This window comes from Cibotium barometz, chromosome 55 (assembly GCF_041138505.1).
Source record: "Cibotium barometz isolate CiBa-2024 chromosome 55, ASM4113850v1, whole genome shotgun sequence".
Lineage (NCBI taxonomy): Eukaryota > Viridiplantae > Streptophyta > Polypodiopsida > Cyatheales > Cibotiaceae > Cibotium > Cibotium barometz.
The window spans coordinates 5843440-5861730 of NC_141100.1; the positions used below are offsets into that span (position 1 = coordinate 5843440).

General features: G+C 47.5%; 1 protein-coding gene across 1 annotated transcript in view; it reads right to left on the reverse strand.

The window, feature by feature from the left end:
- Nucleotides 1-18291, reverse strand: part of LOC147607289 (transcription factor RF2b-like) — a 48106-nt gene that overhangs the window by 14327 nt on the left and 15488 nt on the right. Inside the window, exon 3 of the mRNA XM_086790733.1 lies at nt 12894-12978. Coding sequence (XP_086646859.1) covers nt 12894-12978 — 85 coding nt within the window. The remainder of the gene's footprint in view (nt 1-12893; nt 12979-18291) is intronic.

Genomic DNA, 18291 nt, shown 5'->3' on the forward strand with positions numbered 1-18291 from the left:
ACAGTGATGCTTCTTTGATTTTGAGCTCTTCTCTATCAGATTCTTGGAAATTGGGACGTTCAATTCGCCAGGGTTGTCCGCTTAGTTCCTTGTTGTTTGCTATTGCCACACATCCTTTTCTTTGCTACTTGGATTTTTTGCAAGCTACTGATGAATTGCATGGCTTACAGCTTCCTGCTGGGCATACTTTCTTGGCTCAGGCTTATGCTGATGATTCTTTTTTTATGCCCAAGAATACGCAACAAGATCTTCAGAGATTAATGGAGGCTTTGGAACTTTTTGGTCTGGCTGCTGGTTTAAAAGTAAACTTCCGTAAGTCTACCTTGCTTGCGCTTAATGTACAGCAATGGCATCATGTATTGTGGCCCGGTGGAATACCTCCTGGTGGACATATCGTTCGTCATTTGGGTTACCCTTTGGGTTGGCAGCTGTCGTCTTCACAAATGATTCAATGGGTTATGCTAAAATTGAATCGCAAAATTGATTATTGACAGCTTTCCACTTGGCCTCTTCATGTACGTCTCAGGATAGTGCAGGCTATTGTAATGGCTTACATACAGTTCTTTCTTCCATTGATTATGTGGAGGAAAGCTGATATAGATCGGTTTATGTCTCTGGCAATGGCAATTGTGTAGAAAACTCAACATCGTAAAAAGGGTCTTCGTCTTTTGTCAATGCCAAAGATGTGTTCTCCAAAGATACATGGTGGCTTGAACATATTGAATATTCATTTTCATGTGCTTGCTCGTAAATCCACTTTGCTGTTGGAATTTGTACAACAGCGCCAGCCATGGGCTATTATGTTGGGTCATATGTGTATGTCTATGTCTTCACCTGCTTTTGGAAAGTGGACTGTTACGTATTGGGATGCAATTTTCAGCCATTTTGATGGAAAAATTGTCGGCTGCCCTCTTTCATCTAAGTTAATTTTTGCCTGGAAACAGGTTACACAACATCTTTTTTGGAATCCCAGGCTTAATGCGCAATCTTCTTCGCTTCGCCTTGAGAGTATTCATTGGTCAAAGGCTTTTGATGTACCCTTGGCTCTACGTGAGCCTAGGAAGGCATATTTCCTTTCAAAGAAAGGAGTTTATCTTATTGATGATGTTTTGGATGCTGGTGGCCATGTGCTTTCTTTTGTGGTTGCCGCCAGAAAATTTGGTCTGGGGATGCATTATAGATCAATCTGGCAGCTTATTCGAGAGCTTCTTGCTCCTTTTGAACCAATTGCAGATTTGGATCGTTCTGATCGTTTGGTTGATTGGAGCCTTAGAAGAGAACAACCTGCACGAGGCCCTTTATCAATGGCTAAACTTTCGGTTCATTCGATATATCATCTCTTGTTGCCTGCCTCTTGGGTTCAAGAACATGCGAATCAGATTTGGCATCTTCATAAAAGTCAGGCTTGGTGGAAACAGCGGCTTCATTCTCTTTGGAAATGCAGTCTTCCTTTGAAAAGTAGACTTTTTTTATGGAGATGCTTGATTGGAGTCTTGCCAGTCGGCCTTTTCTTGGCTAGGCGACTTTTGGCACCTTCAACTTGTCATAGTTGTGGTGCTTCTCAAGAGACAGTCTTTCATCTTTTGTGGAGTTGTCCTCTCACCAGGACTTTATTGGATCGGATTGCTGCACGTTTGAGAGCCCGCTTCCGACAGGCACCCTTTGGGAAATACTTTTGGATCTTCGGTCTTCTCCCTTCACCCCTTAGATCCTATAAAGTCTTCTTTGATTGGGTTCGCTATTGGGCTTTATGGACTACCTGGCAGTCTCGCAACAGGATAGTTTTTGCTGGGCCTCATTTGGATGCTTACTCATTCTTCCGTTCCTCTCTTCAGCAATCTTTATATGACTGTCTCTCTCTTCATGAGATTGACTCATCTCTGTATGCTCTTTTTACAGATTGTTTTTAGATGTTTAACTATGTTCACACAGAACATAGTGAACACTCTAGTAGTCTCCCTTGTATATGGTCTTTTTGGTGGGTTTTCCTCGTTTTGAGGTTTCCCACATGTAATTAATGACATGAAGCTTTACAAAAAAAAAAAAAAAAGTGTGTGTGTGTGCAGGCTAGCTGCCCTCCTACCCAACATGTACCTGTAAGTACACCTGCTTGAAACCCTACTGCACCAGCAGTACCAGCTGGAAACTCTACAATACCTACCGTACCTGCTGAAACCCTACTGCATCTGCAAGTACACCTGCTAGAAACCCTATTGTATGTGCAGTACCGGCTGGAAACCCTAAGTACACTAGCTGGAAACCCTACTGTACCTACAATACTTGCTGAAGCCTGAAACCCTAAGTACACTTGCTGGAAACCCTATTGTATCTACAATATCTGTTGGAAACCCTGAGAAACTGTTTATGTAATTGTACATGTTCGTGTGCATGTGCCTCTTTGTGTACTTGAACTGGGGAGGCTTGAGCCACGGTCCCTGCTAGGGTATGAGCCAAGCTCTAGTACGAGAGCGCATGTTTGTGATTGGTCTCAGAAGGACAGTTTCGCGTTCACTCCCCTCCAGGTGTAAGAGATTGGTGGGCAACCTAATTTGACTCATTCGATGAGTCCGGCATCGACAATCTACTCCAACACACTCTTGTTTGCGTAACTTGTCTCCATATTTGCATTGCATTGGATTATCTAGTTGGCAAGCCATCATACACTATGGACAGCCATGCACAGAGTGGACGAAGGCCTAGTTCACATGGCCAATCAAGTGGTACACATGTTTCTGATGCTTTGGGTAATAGGCATATGCATACAGGTTACATGGAGAAGCAAACACATGTGGGACAATACTCTCAAAGCCAACAGGGGATGCATGAAGATGACCCAAACATGTTGAAGGCCGATATGGAACGTCTAAAGAGGTAGTTGAATGCCAAGGAGGAAGAGTTGAAGATGTTTCATGAGAACCCCTGCGCTCAAACGCTTATGGAGGCCACAAAGGCCGAGTCTATGATTGCAGGACTCTATGGCCAGGGAATTGTGTGTGAACACAATTCCCTGGCCAGGGACTCTATGGCCAGGGAATTGTGTGTGAACACTCGTGATCGCAACTACCTTATGCACAATGGGAATTTGGTGCAGGGCCAAACAGGTGAACTTTGTGTTAAAGAACCCCCGCATGTGCAGACAAGTAATGCTATGTCTTGCAGGAGGGTAAAGTCTTATGTGCACAAAGAAGAGGCTTTAGTGACTTCCAAGCAAGCCTTCACCCTGCATGGGTCGGGAAAGGAAAGAGATGTACATGGCACAAAGGGTGGCAAACAGGATGTAAATGTATATGTGATGCACGACTCCCATGGGGAAAGTGCTAGGCGTGTTAGCCACCGTACTTTACCTATGGAATTGGCTAGAGAAGAGCCCCGTCTGTTAGCATATATCATTTCCTGTTTTGATGGCTTTTCTCGTGTTTACGGGGGCCATTTCTATGCTCTGGCTTTCCCCCAATTTTCCCCTATTTTATGGGCCTTTGATGTGGGTTGTGTGTGAAAATACCTAAATCGGTATTATTTCCAGAATCCAGCCCAAAAAGGGTTTTTTATTTTGCCTTTTTTCAGGTCTTGCTGCTGGCCGACTTCTTTGCCTGGCCGACCAGCAGCCCAAATGTCATATAAAAAGGCGCATCATAAATCTGCAAACTACACAACACAAATCGTTGACCTGCTTGCGTATATACTCTGCTGCAGGTGTTTGGTTCACATCAAAACCTTCAGCACAGCGTCCTGTTGGCAGCGCCCAGATCAACCACTTCACAAATGACCTTCTACTGCTGCAGCCGGTATATGCTCTACATCAACAGCATTATCATCACATCAGCATTTTCTTCCTCAGCTCACGGGACAGCAGCCCTCTCTGCTACAATAGACCAAATCAGCGTTTTCTTTGCTACAGTAGAGCTCTTCAGTGTTTTTATATCAGCTTCTACTACCTAGGGATCGCAGCCCCTCTCCGTACTCATCCATAATCACCGGGACAGCAGCCCTCTCTGCTCCCTTACCTCGACATCCGGACAACAGCCCTCTTTGCTCAATTCTTGGGGACAGCAGCCTACCATCTGTCTTGAATTGTGGCCTTCTCCACCCTCAGCATTATCACGGGACAGCAACCCTCTTTGCTCCTTCAGAGTCTCACACCGAGCTCTTGTACTGGAATTCATCATATATACACTCACTCATTTCATGCTATGTTGATTGGCTTTGATCTCTCATACATTTGGTCCTTTCGTCCTTTTGCCCTCACAGGTTGCCCACCCTTTTATGGAGCTTTTACCTATTTTTCAGGTCGCGTGAGGGACTAGGATGCAGTCAGCCAGCTCATATAGAAGTATATATATATGTGCTGCTCTCTTCCTCGCATTCCATCATTTCTTGATTATTCTTGATCACCTTCAGTCCTCTGCCTACAGAGTCCACTCCTCGCCTACGGGGTGGTTGTATCGAGTCTTTTCTTGAGGATTAGTGCATCAGCGTTTTGCTGTTTTCTCTCATCTCTCTCTTGGAGCTTCAGCGTTTTTGTCTTTTGTCTACATCTTTCCGCTGCCCTCTGACATGGTATCAGAGCCCAAAGACGTCTAGACTTGCAATCGCTGATTGGAGGTTGAGGCTTTTCCATTGTACACAGGCGCACTTCCACTACGTGTTCCGCACTTCCACTCACTGCGTGTTCCGCCCTGCGCCCCTACCTCCGTGCTGTACAAAGGCGCACTTCCACTGCGTGTTCCGCCTTGCGCCCTTGCCTCCGTGCTGTACACAGGCGCACTTCCACTGCGTGTTCCACCAATCCGACATGTTAGTGGGGTTGGTGGAATCTGTTCCAATCCAAAGCATGGCTTGATATTTTAGGGTTTCATCTCTCTCTCTCTCTCTCTCTCTCTCTCTCTCTCTCTCTCTCTCTCTCTCTCTCTCTCTCTCTCTCTTCGCCGTTGCCCTGCTTACACTGCACACCCCTGCTAGCAACGCTACTGTGCTGACTTGCTTCCGTGCTGTACACAGGTGCACTTCCACTCACTGCGTGTTCCGCCCTGCGCCCCTGCTTTCGTGATGTACACAGGCGCACTTCCACTACGTGTTCCGCGCTTCCACTCACTGAGTGTTCCGTCCTGCGCCCCTACCTCCGTGCTGTACACAAGCGCACTTCCACTGCGTGTTCCGCCTTGCGCCCCTGCCTCCGTGTTGTACACAGGCACACTTCCATTGCGTGTTCCGCCTATCCGACATGTTAGTGGAGTTGGTGGAATCTGTTCCAATCCAAAGCATGGCTTGATATTTTAGGGTTTCATCTCTCTCTCTCTCTCTCTCTCTCTCTCTCTCTCTCTCTCTCTCTCTCTCTCTCTTCTTACACTGCGCACCCCTGCTGGCAGCACTGCTGTTCTGACCTGCTTCCGTGCTGTACACAGTCGCACTTCCACTCCCTGCGTGTTCCGCCATGCACCCTTGCCTCTGTGCTATACACAGGCGCACTTCCACTCACTGCGTGTTCCACCTTGCGCCCCTGCCTCCGTGCTGTACACAAGTGCACTTCCACTACGTGTTCCGCGCTGCGCCCCTGCCTCCGTGCTGTACACAGGCGCACTTCCACTGCGTGTTCCGCCTTGCGCCCCTGCCTCCGTGCTGTACACAGGCGCACTTCCACTGCGTGTTCCGCCTCCCCTTTTCCCACCTGGCCTTGCTCAAGCCCCCAAGGCAATAACTAGGGGAAATAACACAATGAACCTACAGAAGTTGGAGGCATACATCAAGACAGTGGAGGACAACACCAAGAAATTACTGGGCGAACAAAAGAAGGTGCTGGACAGGGTCCTGAACCAACATGACAAACAGTTGGAAGGCCTCCACAAGGAGATACAAGGAAAGAACAACAGGATTGAAGAACTGACAGCCCAAGTGAACCACCAGGAAGAGGTGTTTCAGATGTTAAAAGAGACCTAGCTGCCCCATGATAAGGGAGCTCCGGGTAGAAATGGAAGCCCTAAAGGCTACGGTCAAGAACCACACGCTGGAGGAAGGGGCACTGAATATTCAGGAGGGTTTAAGGACTGAATTGGAGCAATTGAAAGCTGCGAGTGATAAGCTGCGAGAAGAACTGCAGACCACGAAGAAAAGATTGGGTGGAGGTCGTGAAGAAGCACAAACCCCCACAGAGCATCATACATGAGACTCTCGAGGAGGAGAAACGCAGGAAGGATAGGGCCCTCCATGTGCGAGTACGGGGGCTACATGCGGGGGCTTCCCCAAAGGAGGATGCCATGACACTTTGCCAGATGCTAGGAGCATAGTTTCCAGAAACGGCGTTTCTGGAGCACCGAAACGCCGAAACGTTTCAGAAACGTTTCCAGAAACGGAAACGGCGTTTCCAGCTTTTATTTTTTCCAAGGTTCAAAAACCCGCGTGCTCTCTTCGCCGGCATTTTTCGCCTTCTTTCCGCCGCCTGTTTGGAGCTGCTCTAGCCATCTACCTTGCCCTCTACTCCTCTACCTCCACATCAGCCCTCTACCACGCCCTCTACCTCTCTACTTGGGGCCTCCACCTTTGCCATCTAAGCTCTACCAAGCAAGAAGGAGTCACACCTTGCTCGCAGCCTGCAGGACCAGAAAAACAGCCTCCACTTCTCGAATCTCTCCGAGTCTTCCGACCTCGAACCGCACAAGTAAGTTAAGTAACATGGCTCGGACTCCGGATCCTTTTTGGCAGCATGCGGAGCAAGTGGGGGCTTATGCAGGATCTGGTGGCTCCAGGAAATGGAGATGTAAATATTGTGGGTTGGTCAAAACGGGGAGTGTCACCCGTGTGAAGGACCATCTTGCTCATGTTCCAAACAAAGATGTAGGGCCATGCCCCTCTGTTCCTCTAGATGTTCGGAAAAGCCTTGAAATGTGGAGGCAAAAGCGTTTTGCCGTTCCCGAAGAGGAAGTATCTACAGCAATGGGTGGTCAAGAGCATGAAGCTGGTTCAAGTCAAGCAGCAGCAGCAAAGAGGGCCAGAGGCAGAGACACAGGATCAGATTTCTCCTCTACCTCAGTGTCGGGTGTGCATGCAAGGAGGACTCCTTTGCCAGGTGATGTATCACATTCACAAGACACCCCTCCAATAAATACTGTACAAAGGGCTAGCATCCAAGCAGGATTTCAAAAGCAAGCAATTGCAGAGGCAACTAGGGAGCTCACCCGGATGTTCATACGGTGTGCCATTCCCTTTCATGTGGCCAAGACAAATCAATGGAGGAAGACCATGAGGGCCATCAGCCGCATTGGATGCGAGTGGGATGGCCCTACATCTGAGGCTCTGCGGACACGAGAGCTAAAGCGGGAAAAATCATGCATAGAAGTGCAGCTAGAGCCCTTGAAGGAAACATGGAAAAAGTATGGCTGCACTATATTGTGTGATGGGTGGTCAGATGTACGCAGGAGAAATGTATACAATGTTTTGGTGTCATGCTGCAAAGGCACTATGTTTTTGAAAGCCATTGATGCCTCCCTCCCAGGTCTCACAGTTACAGGTGCATTTATTTGGACACATATAAGGGAGGCTATAGTGCAAGTTGGGCCTGAGAATGTTGTGCAGGTGGTGACAGATAATGGAAGTAATTGTAAGTCTATGGGCTCTATGCTAGAGGATGAATTTCCAGCCATTGTGTGGACCCCTTGTGCATCACATAGCCTCGACTTATTGATTGAGGACATAGGTCAAATACAATGGGTTGAAGCCATCTTTTGCACCGCACGAAGCATGGTGAAGTTTGTGAAGAAGAGGCCAAAAGTCTTGAGCATGTATCGGGCCTACAGCACTCTTGAGCTATTGCAGCCTGCAGCCACCAGATTTGCATACATGTTCATTGTGCTTGAGAGACTCCTGCGAGTCCGCAGAGAGTTGGTACACACTGTCTACTCAAATGAATGGCTAGAGTGGGATGAGAGAGAGAGCCCCAAGGCAAGAGCTTTTGTGCGTGATGTCATGAGAGAGGAGTGGTGGGTAGAGGTTGAGGGGTTGATCAAAACTCTCAACCCCATCTACACAGTGTTACGCATTACAGACATGGAGGGCAGTACTCTAGGCCTTTTATACGAGTACATGGACAAGATTGGGGAGGCTCTCAACAAGCAAGACTACTTGAGAGCAGAGCAGTAAGTCTCCTCAGTCATGGCTACCCTTGCTTTACTTCTTATCTTTATTTTACTCTTGAGTCTTTACATTGGTCTCGACTCTTGACTCTTGTTTTTTGTCCTATCCCGAGCCCACCTCTTACACAATCTACAGGAGATCGGAGTCCCATCTGACATGGTTTGGAGCATCATCGCCCTCTATGAGTCTGTCACCGGACGAGTGAGAGCCCCAAGAGGTACATCACAGGAGATTTCCAGCACCATTGGGGTGAAACAAGGCTGCCCTCTATCACCCACTCTTTTTGGCCTCTACATTGATGAGATCTCGAGCTTCATTGATGGATTAGGCGGGGCTGGTCCCACACTGGCAGGTATATTGATCCCCATACTACTTTATGCAGATGACATCGTCCTCCTCTCAGACTCGGCCGAAGGGCTTCAGAGACAGTTGGATGCCTTACATGACTTTTGCACTCAGCGGGACCTCTCTGTTAACCTTGGTAAAACCAAGGTAATGGTCTTCAATACCTCTCGCCCCGTCACATCCAAATTGAGCTTCACATATAGAGGGGATCCTGTGGAGATTGTCTCATCCTATGTCTACCTTGGTGTCACTTTCAGTGGCCCATGCTTTACCATGCTTCCCGCAGCACATGCTAGAGTGACGCGGGGATATGCAGCCTTGAGCTTACTTGAGCGGCAGTGCTTCCAGGCACATTTCCAGGAGCCCAGGACGAAGGGCTGGCTTTTTGACACCCTCGTCACACCAGCCTTGATGTATGGGGCAGCTTTCTGGGGGCCAGAATTATCCGATGAGGATTGGCAATGAGTTGAGAGGCCCCAGGTCATGATGTTCTCCCGTATGATCCGAAAGAATGTGCACAAGCGGAAGCAAATAAACATGAGAGAGAGAAAGATTGCAAGCAAGAACAAGAGCTTTATTAGCTTGAGGTTACAAAGTACAAGAGCCAACAAATAGGGCAATGTAAGATGATTGAATGAATAAAAGAGAGCAACTCTTATATACTTGTGCATGAAGCAAGTCGACTGTAGAAACAGGCCGACAGGACCTCCACGACAGCATTAAGAAGATGCAATATTTTAACACCCCCTCTGCATCTTGAAGTGTGCAAAAAAGTCAGAAGAAAACTGATGACGAAGGTGCGACCATGGACACCTCAGCATGGCCAGTACTGAGTACACCTCGAAAAATGCACGTCAGCTTGTTGTCTTCAGAAAACATAATGCCACTATAAAGAGCAAAAGAAAATCTGCTTGGCTCCAAACTCAAAGTAGAACTTAATAACCTCGAACAAATGAACATGGAACTCATCCATAGTCTCTGCTGACCAATAGTTCTGGAACTCATCCGAACCATGAAGGAAACTTGGTTGATCCTGGAACTCATCCGGACCATCAAGTGAACTTGCCTGTCTTTATACTTGGAACTCCGACATACGGGTCCCATGCTCCAGATTTAATATAAGAGAGCTTTTGAAAGCCCCTCTCCCGCCCACAAGCCGTTTCTAGAAGACAGCACGCAGGGGGACGCCCTTAGGATCAGAGCAAGACACCAGTCATGTTCTCTCTAGTCTGTAAGGCCTTGGGAGAGCTGGGGTTATCACTAGACGAGTCTCTGTCAGAGTCCTATGACTTGTCTTTGCCCTTCTTTGAAGACTTGCCCTTGTCCTTGGCTTTGCCTTTGTCCTTTGACTGACAATCCTTTGACAGGTGGCCTTTCTTACCACACTTGTAACACCGACTCCGAACTTTCTTCTGCACCGTCGCGAGTGCTTGATCAGGTCCAATAGACGATGAAACTTTCAACTGTCCTTGTGGAACTAGGATGGATTCCTCTTCCAAGAGGAGAGTACACAAATCATCAAACTCGAGGGAACGTGTTGTGATCTGAACCCGCAAAGCTTCATGTCATAATCTGCAGGAAGCCTGATGAGGAGGAGAGCAACTAACTGAGAAGAGGTCAGGGCAGTACCCATTGCCACTAATTGGTCATGGATTACCTTAACCTTCATCACAAACGACTGCATGGAAGTCCCTGCTGTAAACTCCAGAGAAAAGAGCTAACCCAATAGGTTGACAGACCGCATTGTAGAGTCCCGTGCATATAGATCTATCAGCTTTCTCCAAAAAGAAGCAGCACAATCCAATGTTTGCCCGGCGGGGGAGACCTCTGGTGAGATGGCTCGTACAAGTGCAGAGTGAGCTTTTGAGTCTTGATTCTCCCAAGCTAAAAGTTCTGTGAGAAAGGCATCCTCCTGGTCTTGAGTCCACTTCCTAGAGCTGGTAGGGCGTTCGGGCTTTCGTTCGTGGCCCTGAACAATCTCCCAGAGTCCCTTGTGTGTGAACCAGACCTTCATCTGTAGCTTCCAGTGATCATAGTTTGAACCACTGAGCTTGTCCTCCTTGTTCGTGCAGGGGGGACCCATGTCTGCCTCAAAGAAGCTATGTCTCAAACAACCTCTGTAGCTAAGCAATCCACATGCTCTCTCAAGCACCTTTCCACAGGATCCAACTAGGGACTAGTAGCCCCCTCTAAAGATGCAGGCTGGACAGCACCAAAAGAAACCCAAAACACACCACCAGGAACCTCCTACCGGAAGGGGGAGGGGATCTTGGAGGGAGAAGAGCTGATGTGCCACTTGTCAAGCAAAAAATATCCTTCAAGAACCTGCCACAAAATTCATGCCCTTACTGAATTTGCAGCGAGAACTCCTCCACTTGCCTCTGTAGAAGAAAACGCAGCCTGGGGGCTGGCCGACAGCAATAGGAGGGCTTGTAGATCAAAAAACACAGCCAATGAAGAAAACGCAGCCACTGTTGAAGTATCTACAGCTTGGAGAATCTAGGGAAGCAAAAAACGCAAGGCATAGTTGAAGAAGGAGAGAGACAGAGAGCAGATTTTGTGCAACAGCCGGAGCCTAAGCGTATGATACCATGAAAGAATGTGCACAAGCGGAATAAACATGAGAGAGAGAAAGATTGCAAGCAAGAACAAGAGCTTTATTAGCTTGAGGTTACCGAGTACAAGAGCCAGCAAATAGGGCAATGTAAGATGATTGAATGAATAAAAGAGAGCAACTCTTATATACTTGTGCATGAAGCAGGTCGGCTGTAGAAACAGGCCGACAGGACCTCCACGACAGCATTAAGAAGATGCAATATTTTAACATGATCCGCAGCAAACCATGAGTCCCATACCAGATTATCCAGGCAGAGTTTGCTGCAGCCCCGATGGTAGTGGAGGCACTCTTCCATACAGTCACGTACCTTCATCGCATCAGTCACATGGATCCCCACAGGTACCCGAGGCTTGCCCTAGAGTCCTCCAGACAACTAGCACTTGAGGGGCACTCTGGAGTATGGTATGCACTAGTTTCCACTTGGTTCTCAGTATATGGGCTCTGCATGGACCGCCTACCACCCCTTCAGTACAGTTTGGACTCCCCTTTTTTCGGTTGTCTCACGAGGATACCAACCGGGTTATCCGGTCAGATCTTCTTAGCCTCTACACACATTGCACATGGATCACCCCCAGAGCTCCCCACGAAGATGCACTTTTACAAAGACCACTTCCTCACACTCACTGAGGATGGATTCATCCAGCAGCCGGGCTACTTGAGTGTTCACATGTCCCATGCCATGCGGATTGCGATTGGCCAGTTACAGGTTTCTTCCCACCGCCTCAGAGTGGAGACACGTTGAGCTGAGCGCATCTTTAGAGCCAGGAAGCTCGTACAGACACCCAAAGAGGAGAGGATCTGCCGACTATGCCACACAGAGGTTGAGACGGAGGAGCATTACATATGCTACTGCCCAGTATACTATGAGATCCGTGAGAGGTTTCACTGTCTATTTCGTGAGGGATTCGGTCCACTCTCCAAGATCATTGACTTCCAGGACCAGCATTGCGTGGGCCTCTTCCTGCTTGAGCTCCGCAGACACAGGGACACCTTGAGACAGGCCCCAACCACCCCGCCTCCTCCCTCGGCAGCCAACCATCACCAATTTCTTCCGGACCTAGGAGGTGGAGGACACCGACATAGTGGATCTTGTGGACCCTCCACGAGCTGCTCTGGACCTACCCCACCCGAGAGGAGTTACCTCGGACCGAGCCTCTGCACTCCAACGTGCCCGATGCCCTCGACCCCCCCATCGGCCACGATCACCTCATCAACTCCAGATCCAAGACACGCTCCACCGCCCTCGAGCTATCTTTCCACATGACATAGCTGAGGGAGACCTCTCGGCCATACTCTTCAACCCCATGCTTGACATTTTCGAGAGTGGTATACCATCTACTCGGAGCTGATGTTGCTCCCATGTTTTTATGTTCTTAGTATTCCATGACGAGTTTCCATGGACAGTTTTGTATCAACCCAGTGAGATAGCTATATTTATGTTTTCATTCTGTTTTATTTTCCATTCCATGATGAGATATGCCATGGACATTATTGTACCACTTTGGTCTCATAGGCCCATTGGGTCTTTAGTAGACGCTTAATATATCTTTCTTTCTTTCTCTCTCTCTCTCTCTCTTAATTATTAGCTCTTAACGTGAAAAAATAACTCTCGCTTTCAGTTTTTTGTTTTGATGTTTTCATGCTACATGCTACTATGCATATTAAATGTAAGTATTACCATTGTCTCATAGACCCTTGTGTTCCTTTGTTAGACATTAATAGAATTTTCTTTTATTTCAGGTGAATTAACAAGTACAACTCTCATTTCTACTCTTTATTAAATAGATGCAAACTGCCGTAAGCTTACCCTCACGAAGTTGAGCTTGTTGCTCCATCGACTGGAGTCGAAGCTTCAACTCATTGTTCTCCACAGATAATCCCGATGTGTCCCTCTACAAAATGTGAGCACAAAGAGTGCAAATCAATTTTCAAGGCTCTCAATTCAAGTTCCACAAAACATCATCCAAAATGTAGTCACATTAAAACCATGTAAACAAAGACGAAAGAATAGAACGGTATTAAAAGATAAATTTAGGTCACAAATATGAAGAAGGAAAAAGAAGAAGGCTCCTCTAGCAAAGACAAAGACAAGGATGAAGAGTCTAGGAAGGCTAGCCAAGTATCTACCCGCTAATTCCTAATCCCGAGACCCCTTAACCCCGTTGGATTAGATCCTCCAGCAACGACAAAGACAAGGATGAAGAGCCCAAGAAGGATAGCCAAGTATCTCCTTGCTAATCCCTAATCCCAAGGCCCCCTAACCCCATTGGGTTAGATTCCTAATCCGTAGATTAGTTTCTAGGTACATAGCACAAGTCCACCCCAAATGGGAGTAATAAGGCACAAAACTAGGGAGACCCACTTCTCCACATCCAAGGGAGCTCAACTATAGAGGACCGATCCTACACCAAAAGGCAAGTTAGGGCATAACAAGAGGAAGATTGTCTCCAGCAAAGTTACAACACTATCGACTAGAACATCGGTGTTTCTTTTACCATACGCTGGGATATCCCAAGCATCAATACTCTAAGAGGCAGTACACTTCCAGCAGTGCACCTATCTCTACAGTAGTGCACCTATCTCTACCGCCATAATTGTTGCCCAGACATCCCCACGTGAACCTCCACCTGTCACATGCACCCTACACTTGGATGCCACATGGCCATATCTATACAGCACGTGCAAGTCTTAGAGTGGTAACTAGCCCTTTGTGGGCCCTTGTCCGGGGCAACACCGCCAAGGATCCATTGTAGAGGTTCATGGTCAGGTGTGCATGTCCCGCACATGAAGCATGTGCATGTGCCACACATCTAGAACCCTTTGGAATGATGTAAGGTGTACCGGGCATTTATTAGGCTTCCGGCCAGATGCACAGGCACCAAATTAGGTAAGGAGATGGATTCTATAGGAGTATGTCTCATGGACAGCCATGGAAGGCTTGTCCAAGAGCCACCAAGGCAAAGACAAGGTCTTAGGCCAGCCTTAGCACTTGGGACAGCCCTAAGAAGCTCCAAGAAGCCTTGTTAGCCAGCCTAGAAGCTGTCAGCCAGCAGCAGATGCTCGTGAGTGTTAAAAGCCCTTCATTAAATGATGAATTACCCAGTCATGAGCAGGCCGACAGCAGCTTTAGCAAACCAACCAGCATATGTGGGGCATATATAAGCGATGGGCAGCATAGACATAAATCATCTTATTCTCTCCACAAGTGCTGAAGTCCAAGGGCTAGAACAAGCCAAGAAGGGGCCAAGCAGGGTGGAAAGTGTAGATCAACGGACTATCTTTAGGCTGAATTCTATCTCAGCCAAGGGAACGTATCCAACGCAATTCAGTCCTGGTTATTTACAGTCAGCAATCTGTCAGTCTATTCATTCAATAAAGCAAATACATCATACGCGGTGGGAGGCCTTCAAAGGGTATTTGGGAGTCCTGCACCTTCTATACAGAAATGTCTACGTGGCATCCAAGTGCGGGATGCACGTGACATCCCCTTCTGCTTAACTTGACGGACGCTGCATAGCCTCCAAATAATCCGTCAATAACGCCGGATAGTCTTCGAAAAACTCTTTGTCAAGCCATACCGCTTCATGGGTTCCCCGGTCCTGAAACTTTGTAAGGAACTGTCGTAGTCTTCAGCCTGAGCCATGCTTGAAACGGTGCAGAAGAATCTGTTCTGAAACCATAACTTCGGCTTCATCAACAATGTCTAGTTCCGCTTCGTCTTTGACCTCTGAAGGGGTTGGACCTGCATATGGCTTTAACCAACTGACATGAAATACATTGTGCATAGTCCAACTCGGAGGTAGCTTTAATTGCATAGACACCTCGTTAATCTTTTTCCTCATGGGAAAAGGTCCGAAGCTCCTGAAAGACAACTTTGGGCATCGTTTGCCCACCTGTTTCAATCTTTGCTTCATAATCCAAAGATACACCCAATCCCCTTCCGAAAACTTCACATCCCTTCGGTCTTTATTGGCTTGTCGAGTGTAGGCCTCTTGCCCTTTAGCCAATCTGTCTTTTACTGACTCTAAAATCTCCTGGTAAGACTCCGTCACTCTGTTCGCCTCTGGTACTGAAGACGAGGCCCTGGTCAACAACGACTGGAAAGGTCTTCCAAACGCTGCCTCACATGGAGTCCTACCAATAGCTGAAGAAAAAGAGTCATTCAAAACAGCTTGAACTAAAGGCAAATATGATTTCCACTTACTTTGCTAATCGTGGACATAACACTTCAACACATCAAAGGCCAACTGGTTGTATATCTCTGTCTGGCCGTCTGTCTGTGGGTGGAATGCACTGGAAAAATTCAACTTAGTACCAAAATTATCAAACAATGCCCTCCAAAAATGACTGGTAAACTTGGCATCTCGGTCTGACACTATGGTTCTAGGAGTCCCGCCAATCGGGTACCAATGCCGAATGAACAACTGGGCAACATCCTCGGCGGTCACATTGGCCCTGCAAGGAATAAGCATAACAAATTTGCTAAACCTATCAACAATAGTTAAGCACTGCGTATTACGCTTACTCGGACTAGGTGGCAGATTTATGACAAAGTCCATCGAAATGTCCTGGAAAGGACCCTCAAGAATTGGCAAGGGCTGTAACAACACTATCTTCTTTCCACAAGGCGCTTTCACCTTTTGACAAATGTCACAGCGTTGTACATATGTAAACACATCACGCCTCATCTTTGGCCAATAGTATTGCCGTTCTAATTTCTCTAGAGTCGAATTCATGCCCCTATGACCACCTGTAATGGCGTCATGGGCATCATGGAGAAGAGCTGCCCTGAACAACTTCATGACACTTAGTCGGCCTTTGTAGAAAAGCCAACCATCGCGTATCAAAAAGTGGCATGGTCTTGTGGCATCCAATGCCTGTTCCCACTGAGTACCGAATTCCTCAGAATCCGCGTACGTGTGCTTCATGTCCTCTAGTCCTGTACCAACAAGGTCAAGTCTAGTGGTCTGAATCATAGACACTTGTCCCTTCCTACTCAAAGCGTCGGCCATTGGATTGGCCTTTCCTGGAAGGTACTCAATCATACCACCGAATTGTTGGAATATCTAACTCCAGCAGTGTTGTCAATCACTCCACTGTACACTTGGCATTGTCTGAATCCAGCGTAATGCCTGATGGTCAGTGCGAACCTCGAAGTCACGGCCATACAGAAAATGTTTCCAATGTTTCAAGGCCTGTATAATTGCTAGGAGTTCACGGTCATAGACTGAGTAGTTCTTGGTGGGCAGTAACTTACGAGACATGTAAGCTACTGGATGACCATTCTGTTGCAATACACCTCCAGTAGCGATGTTACTTGCATCGGTGATCACCTAAAATGGGTCGTCCCACGAGGCAAGTGCTAAACAAGGCGCTACTGACAAAGCCACCTTGAGGTTCTGGAATGTCTCCAACGCTCGTGGAGTCATTCGAGTCTTTTGCCTTCTTGTCTTCACTCCCTTTAGCAGATCAGTGAGATCTGCCGAGAGGTCAGAAAACTTGTCGATGTGAGTGGAGTATGCCTGGTATATACCCACAAAAGATCTAATGTCATAGGCTGTCTAAGATACTTCCCAGTTGACAATCTCGGCCACTTTAGCCGGATCATGTCGAATGCCTTCAGCACTAATTATATATCCCAAGTAATGCACCTGGAACACATAAAATTCCGACTTCTTTTCATTGACGTAGAGCTCATTGCTTTCCAGCAACTTAAGGACTTTCTCCACATCAACGTCATGCTGTTCAACCGTCGCTGAAAATACTAGTATGTCGTCCAAAAATATGAACACACACTTTCCAATCAAATCCCGAAAAACACGCATCATCATGCGGTTAAATGTAGCTGGGGTGTTCGTCAAGCCAAATGGCATGACCACAAATTCATAGTGGGCCCGTTCTGTACGGAAGGCTGTCTTGGGGATGTCCCCCTCCACAATCCGCACCTGGTGGTACCCACTCTTCAAATCAAGTTTCGAGAACACCTTTGCTCCATTCAGCCTCTCGAGAATATAGTCAATTCGAGGCATCGGGAATCTGCTCTTGATAGTTAGCTTGTTGAGTGCATGATAATCGACACACAAACGGGAAGACCCATCTTTCTTCTTGACAAATAAGATAGGTGCTGCAAATGGCGACACGCTGGGACGGATGAAGCCAGATTGCGACAATTCTTGGAGTTGGCGGTCTAACTCCGATTCCATTGCCTTGGAAAGGCGATACGGAAACTTGCTCGGGGGTTCCGAGCCTGGGAGGAGGTCTATCTTGTGGTCCTCCAGTCTGGACGGGGGGAGCTCGGGAGGGAGGTTGTCCCAAAATTATGTCTGCTCCTACAAGAGGGGCAACCATAAAATCACGCACAAACTCTGTCATGAATCACTAACTTAGCACCTAGAGCTTCATACTTGACGCTCGTTGTCATGCCTGTGCTAAAACCCTCAACCTGTTTGTCCACCGAAGTCAAATCGAAACAGTCACGCCTAGCGGCCTGTTCCGTGACCACATCCTCCGTGATGCCGCTGTCAAACAAGACAACGACTCTCTGGCCACACAAACGGGTCTTTCTTCTTGACAAATAAGATCGGTGCTGCAAATGGCGACACACTGGGACGGATGAAGCCAGATTGCGACAATTCTTGGAGTTGGCGGTCCAACTCCGATTCCATTGCCTTGGAAAGGCGATACGGAAACTTGCTCGGGGGTTCCGAGCCTGGGAGGAGGTCTATCTTGTGGTCCTCCGGTCTGGACAGAGGGAGCTCGGGAGGGAGACTGTCCCGAATAAAAATCTTTTGGAACTTTTCATGGAGAACCGAGTACTTCTCAAAAGCACTGGCCATCGTCTGGGCTGTCTGGATGTAAATCATCACACACTGTGCGCCTTTCCTGACTACTCGCTTAGCCTACTATAAGTGGCTTATGAGCGGAAAGTTCAGAATTCCTGGCTCACACTTAATGGTCTCTGGGGCGTTTGACACATTCCGATTGATCTGGAACGTGTGCTTGTCCCACTTGACATCAGGAAGAAACTTGTGAAGCCATTATGTCTGCTCCTACAAGAGGGGCAACCATAAAATCATGCACAAACTCTCTGTCGTCCTGAATCACTAACTTAGCACCTCGAGCTTCATACTTGACACTCGTTGTCATGCCTATACTAAAACCCTCAACTTGTTTGTCCACCGAAGTCAAATCGAAACGGTCACGCC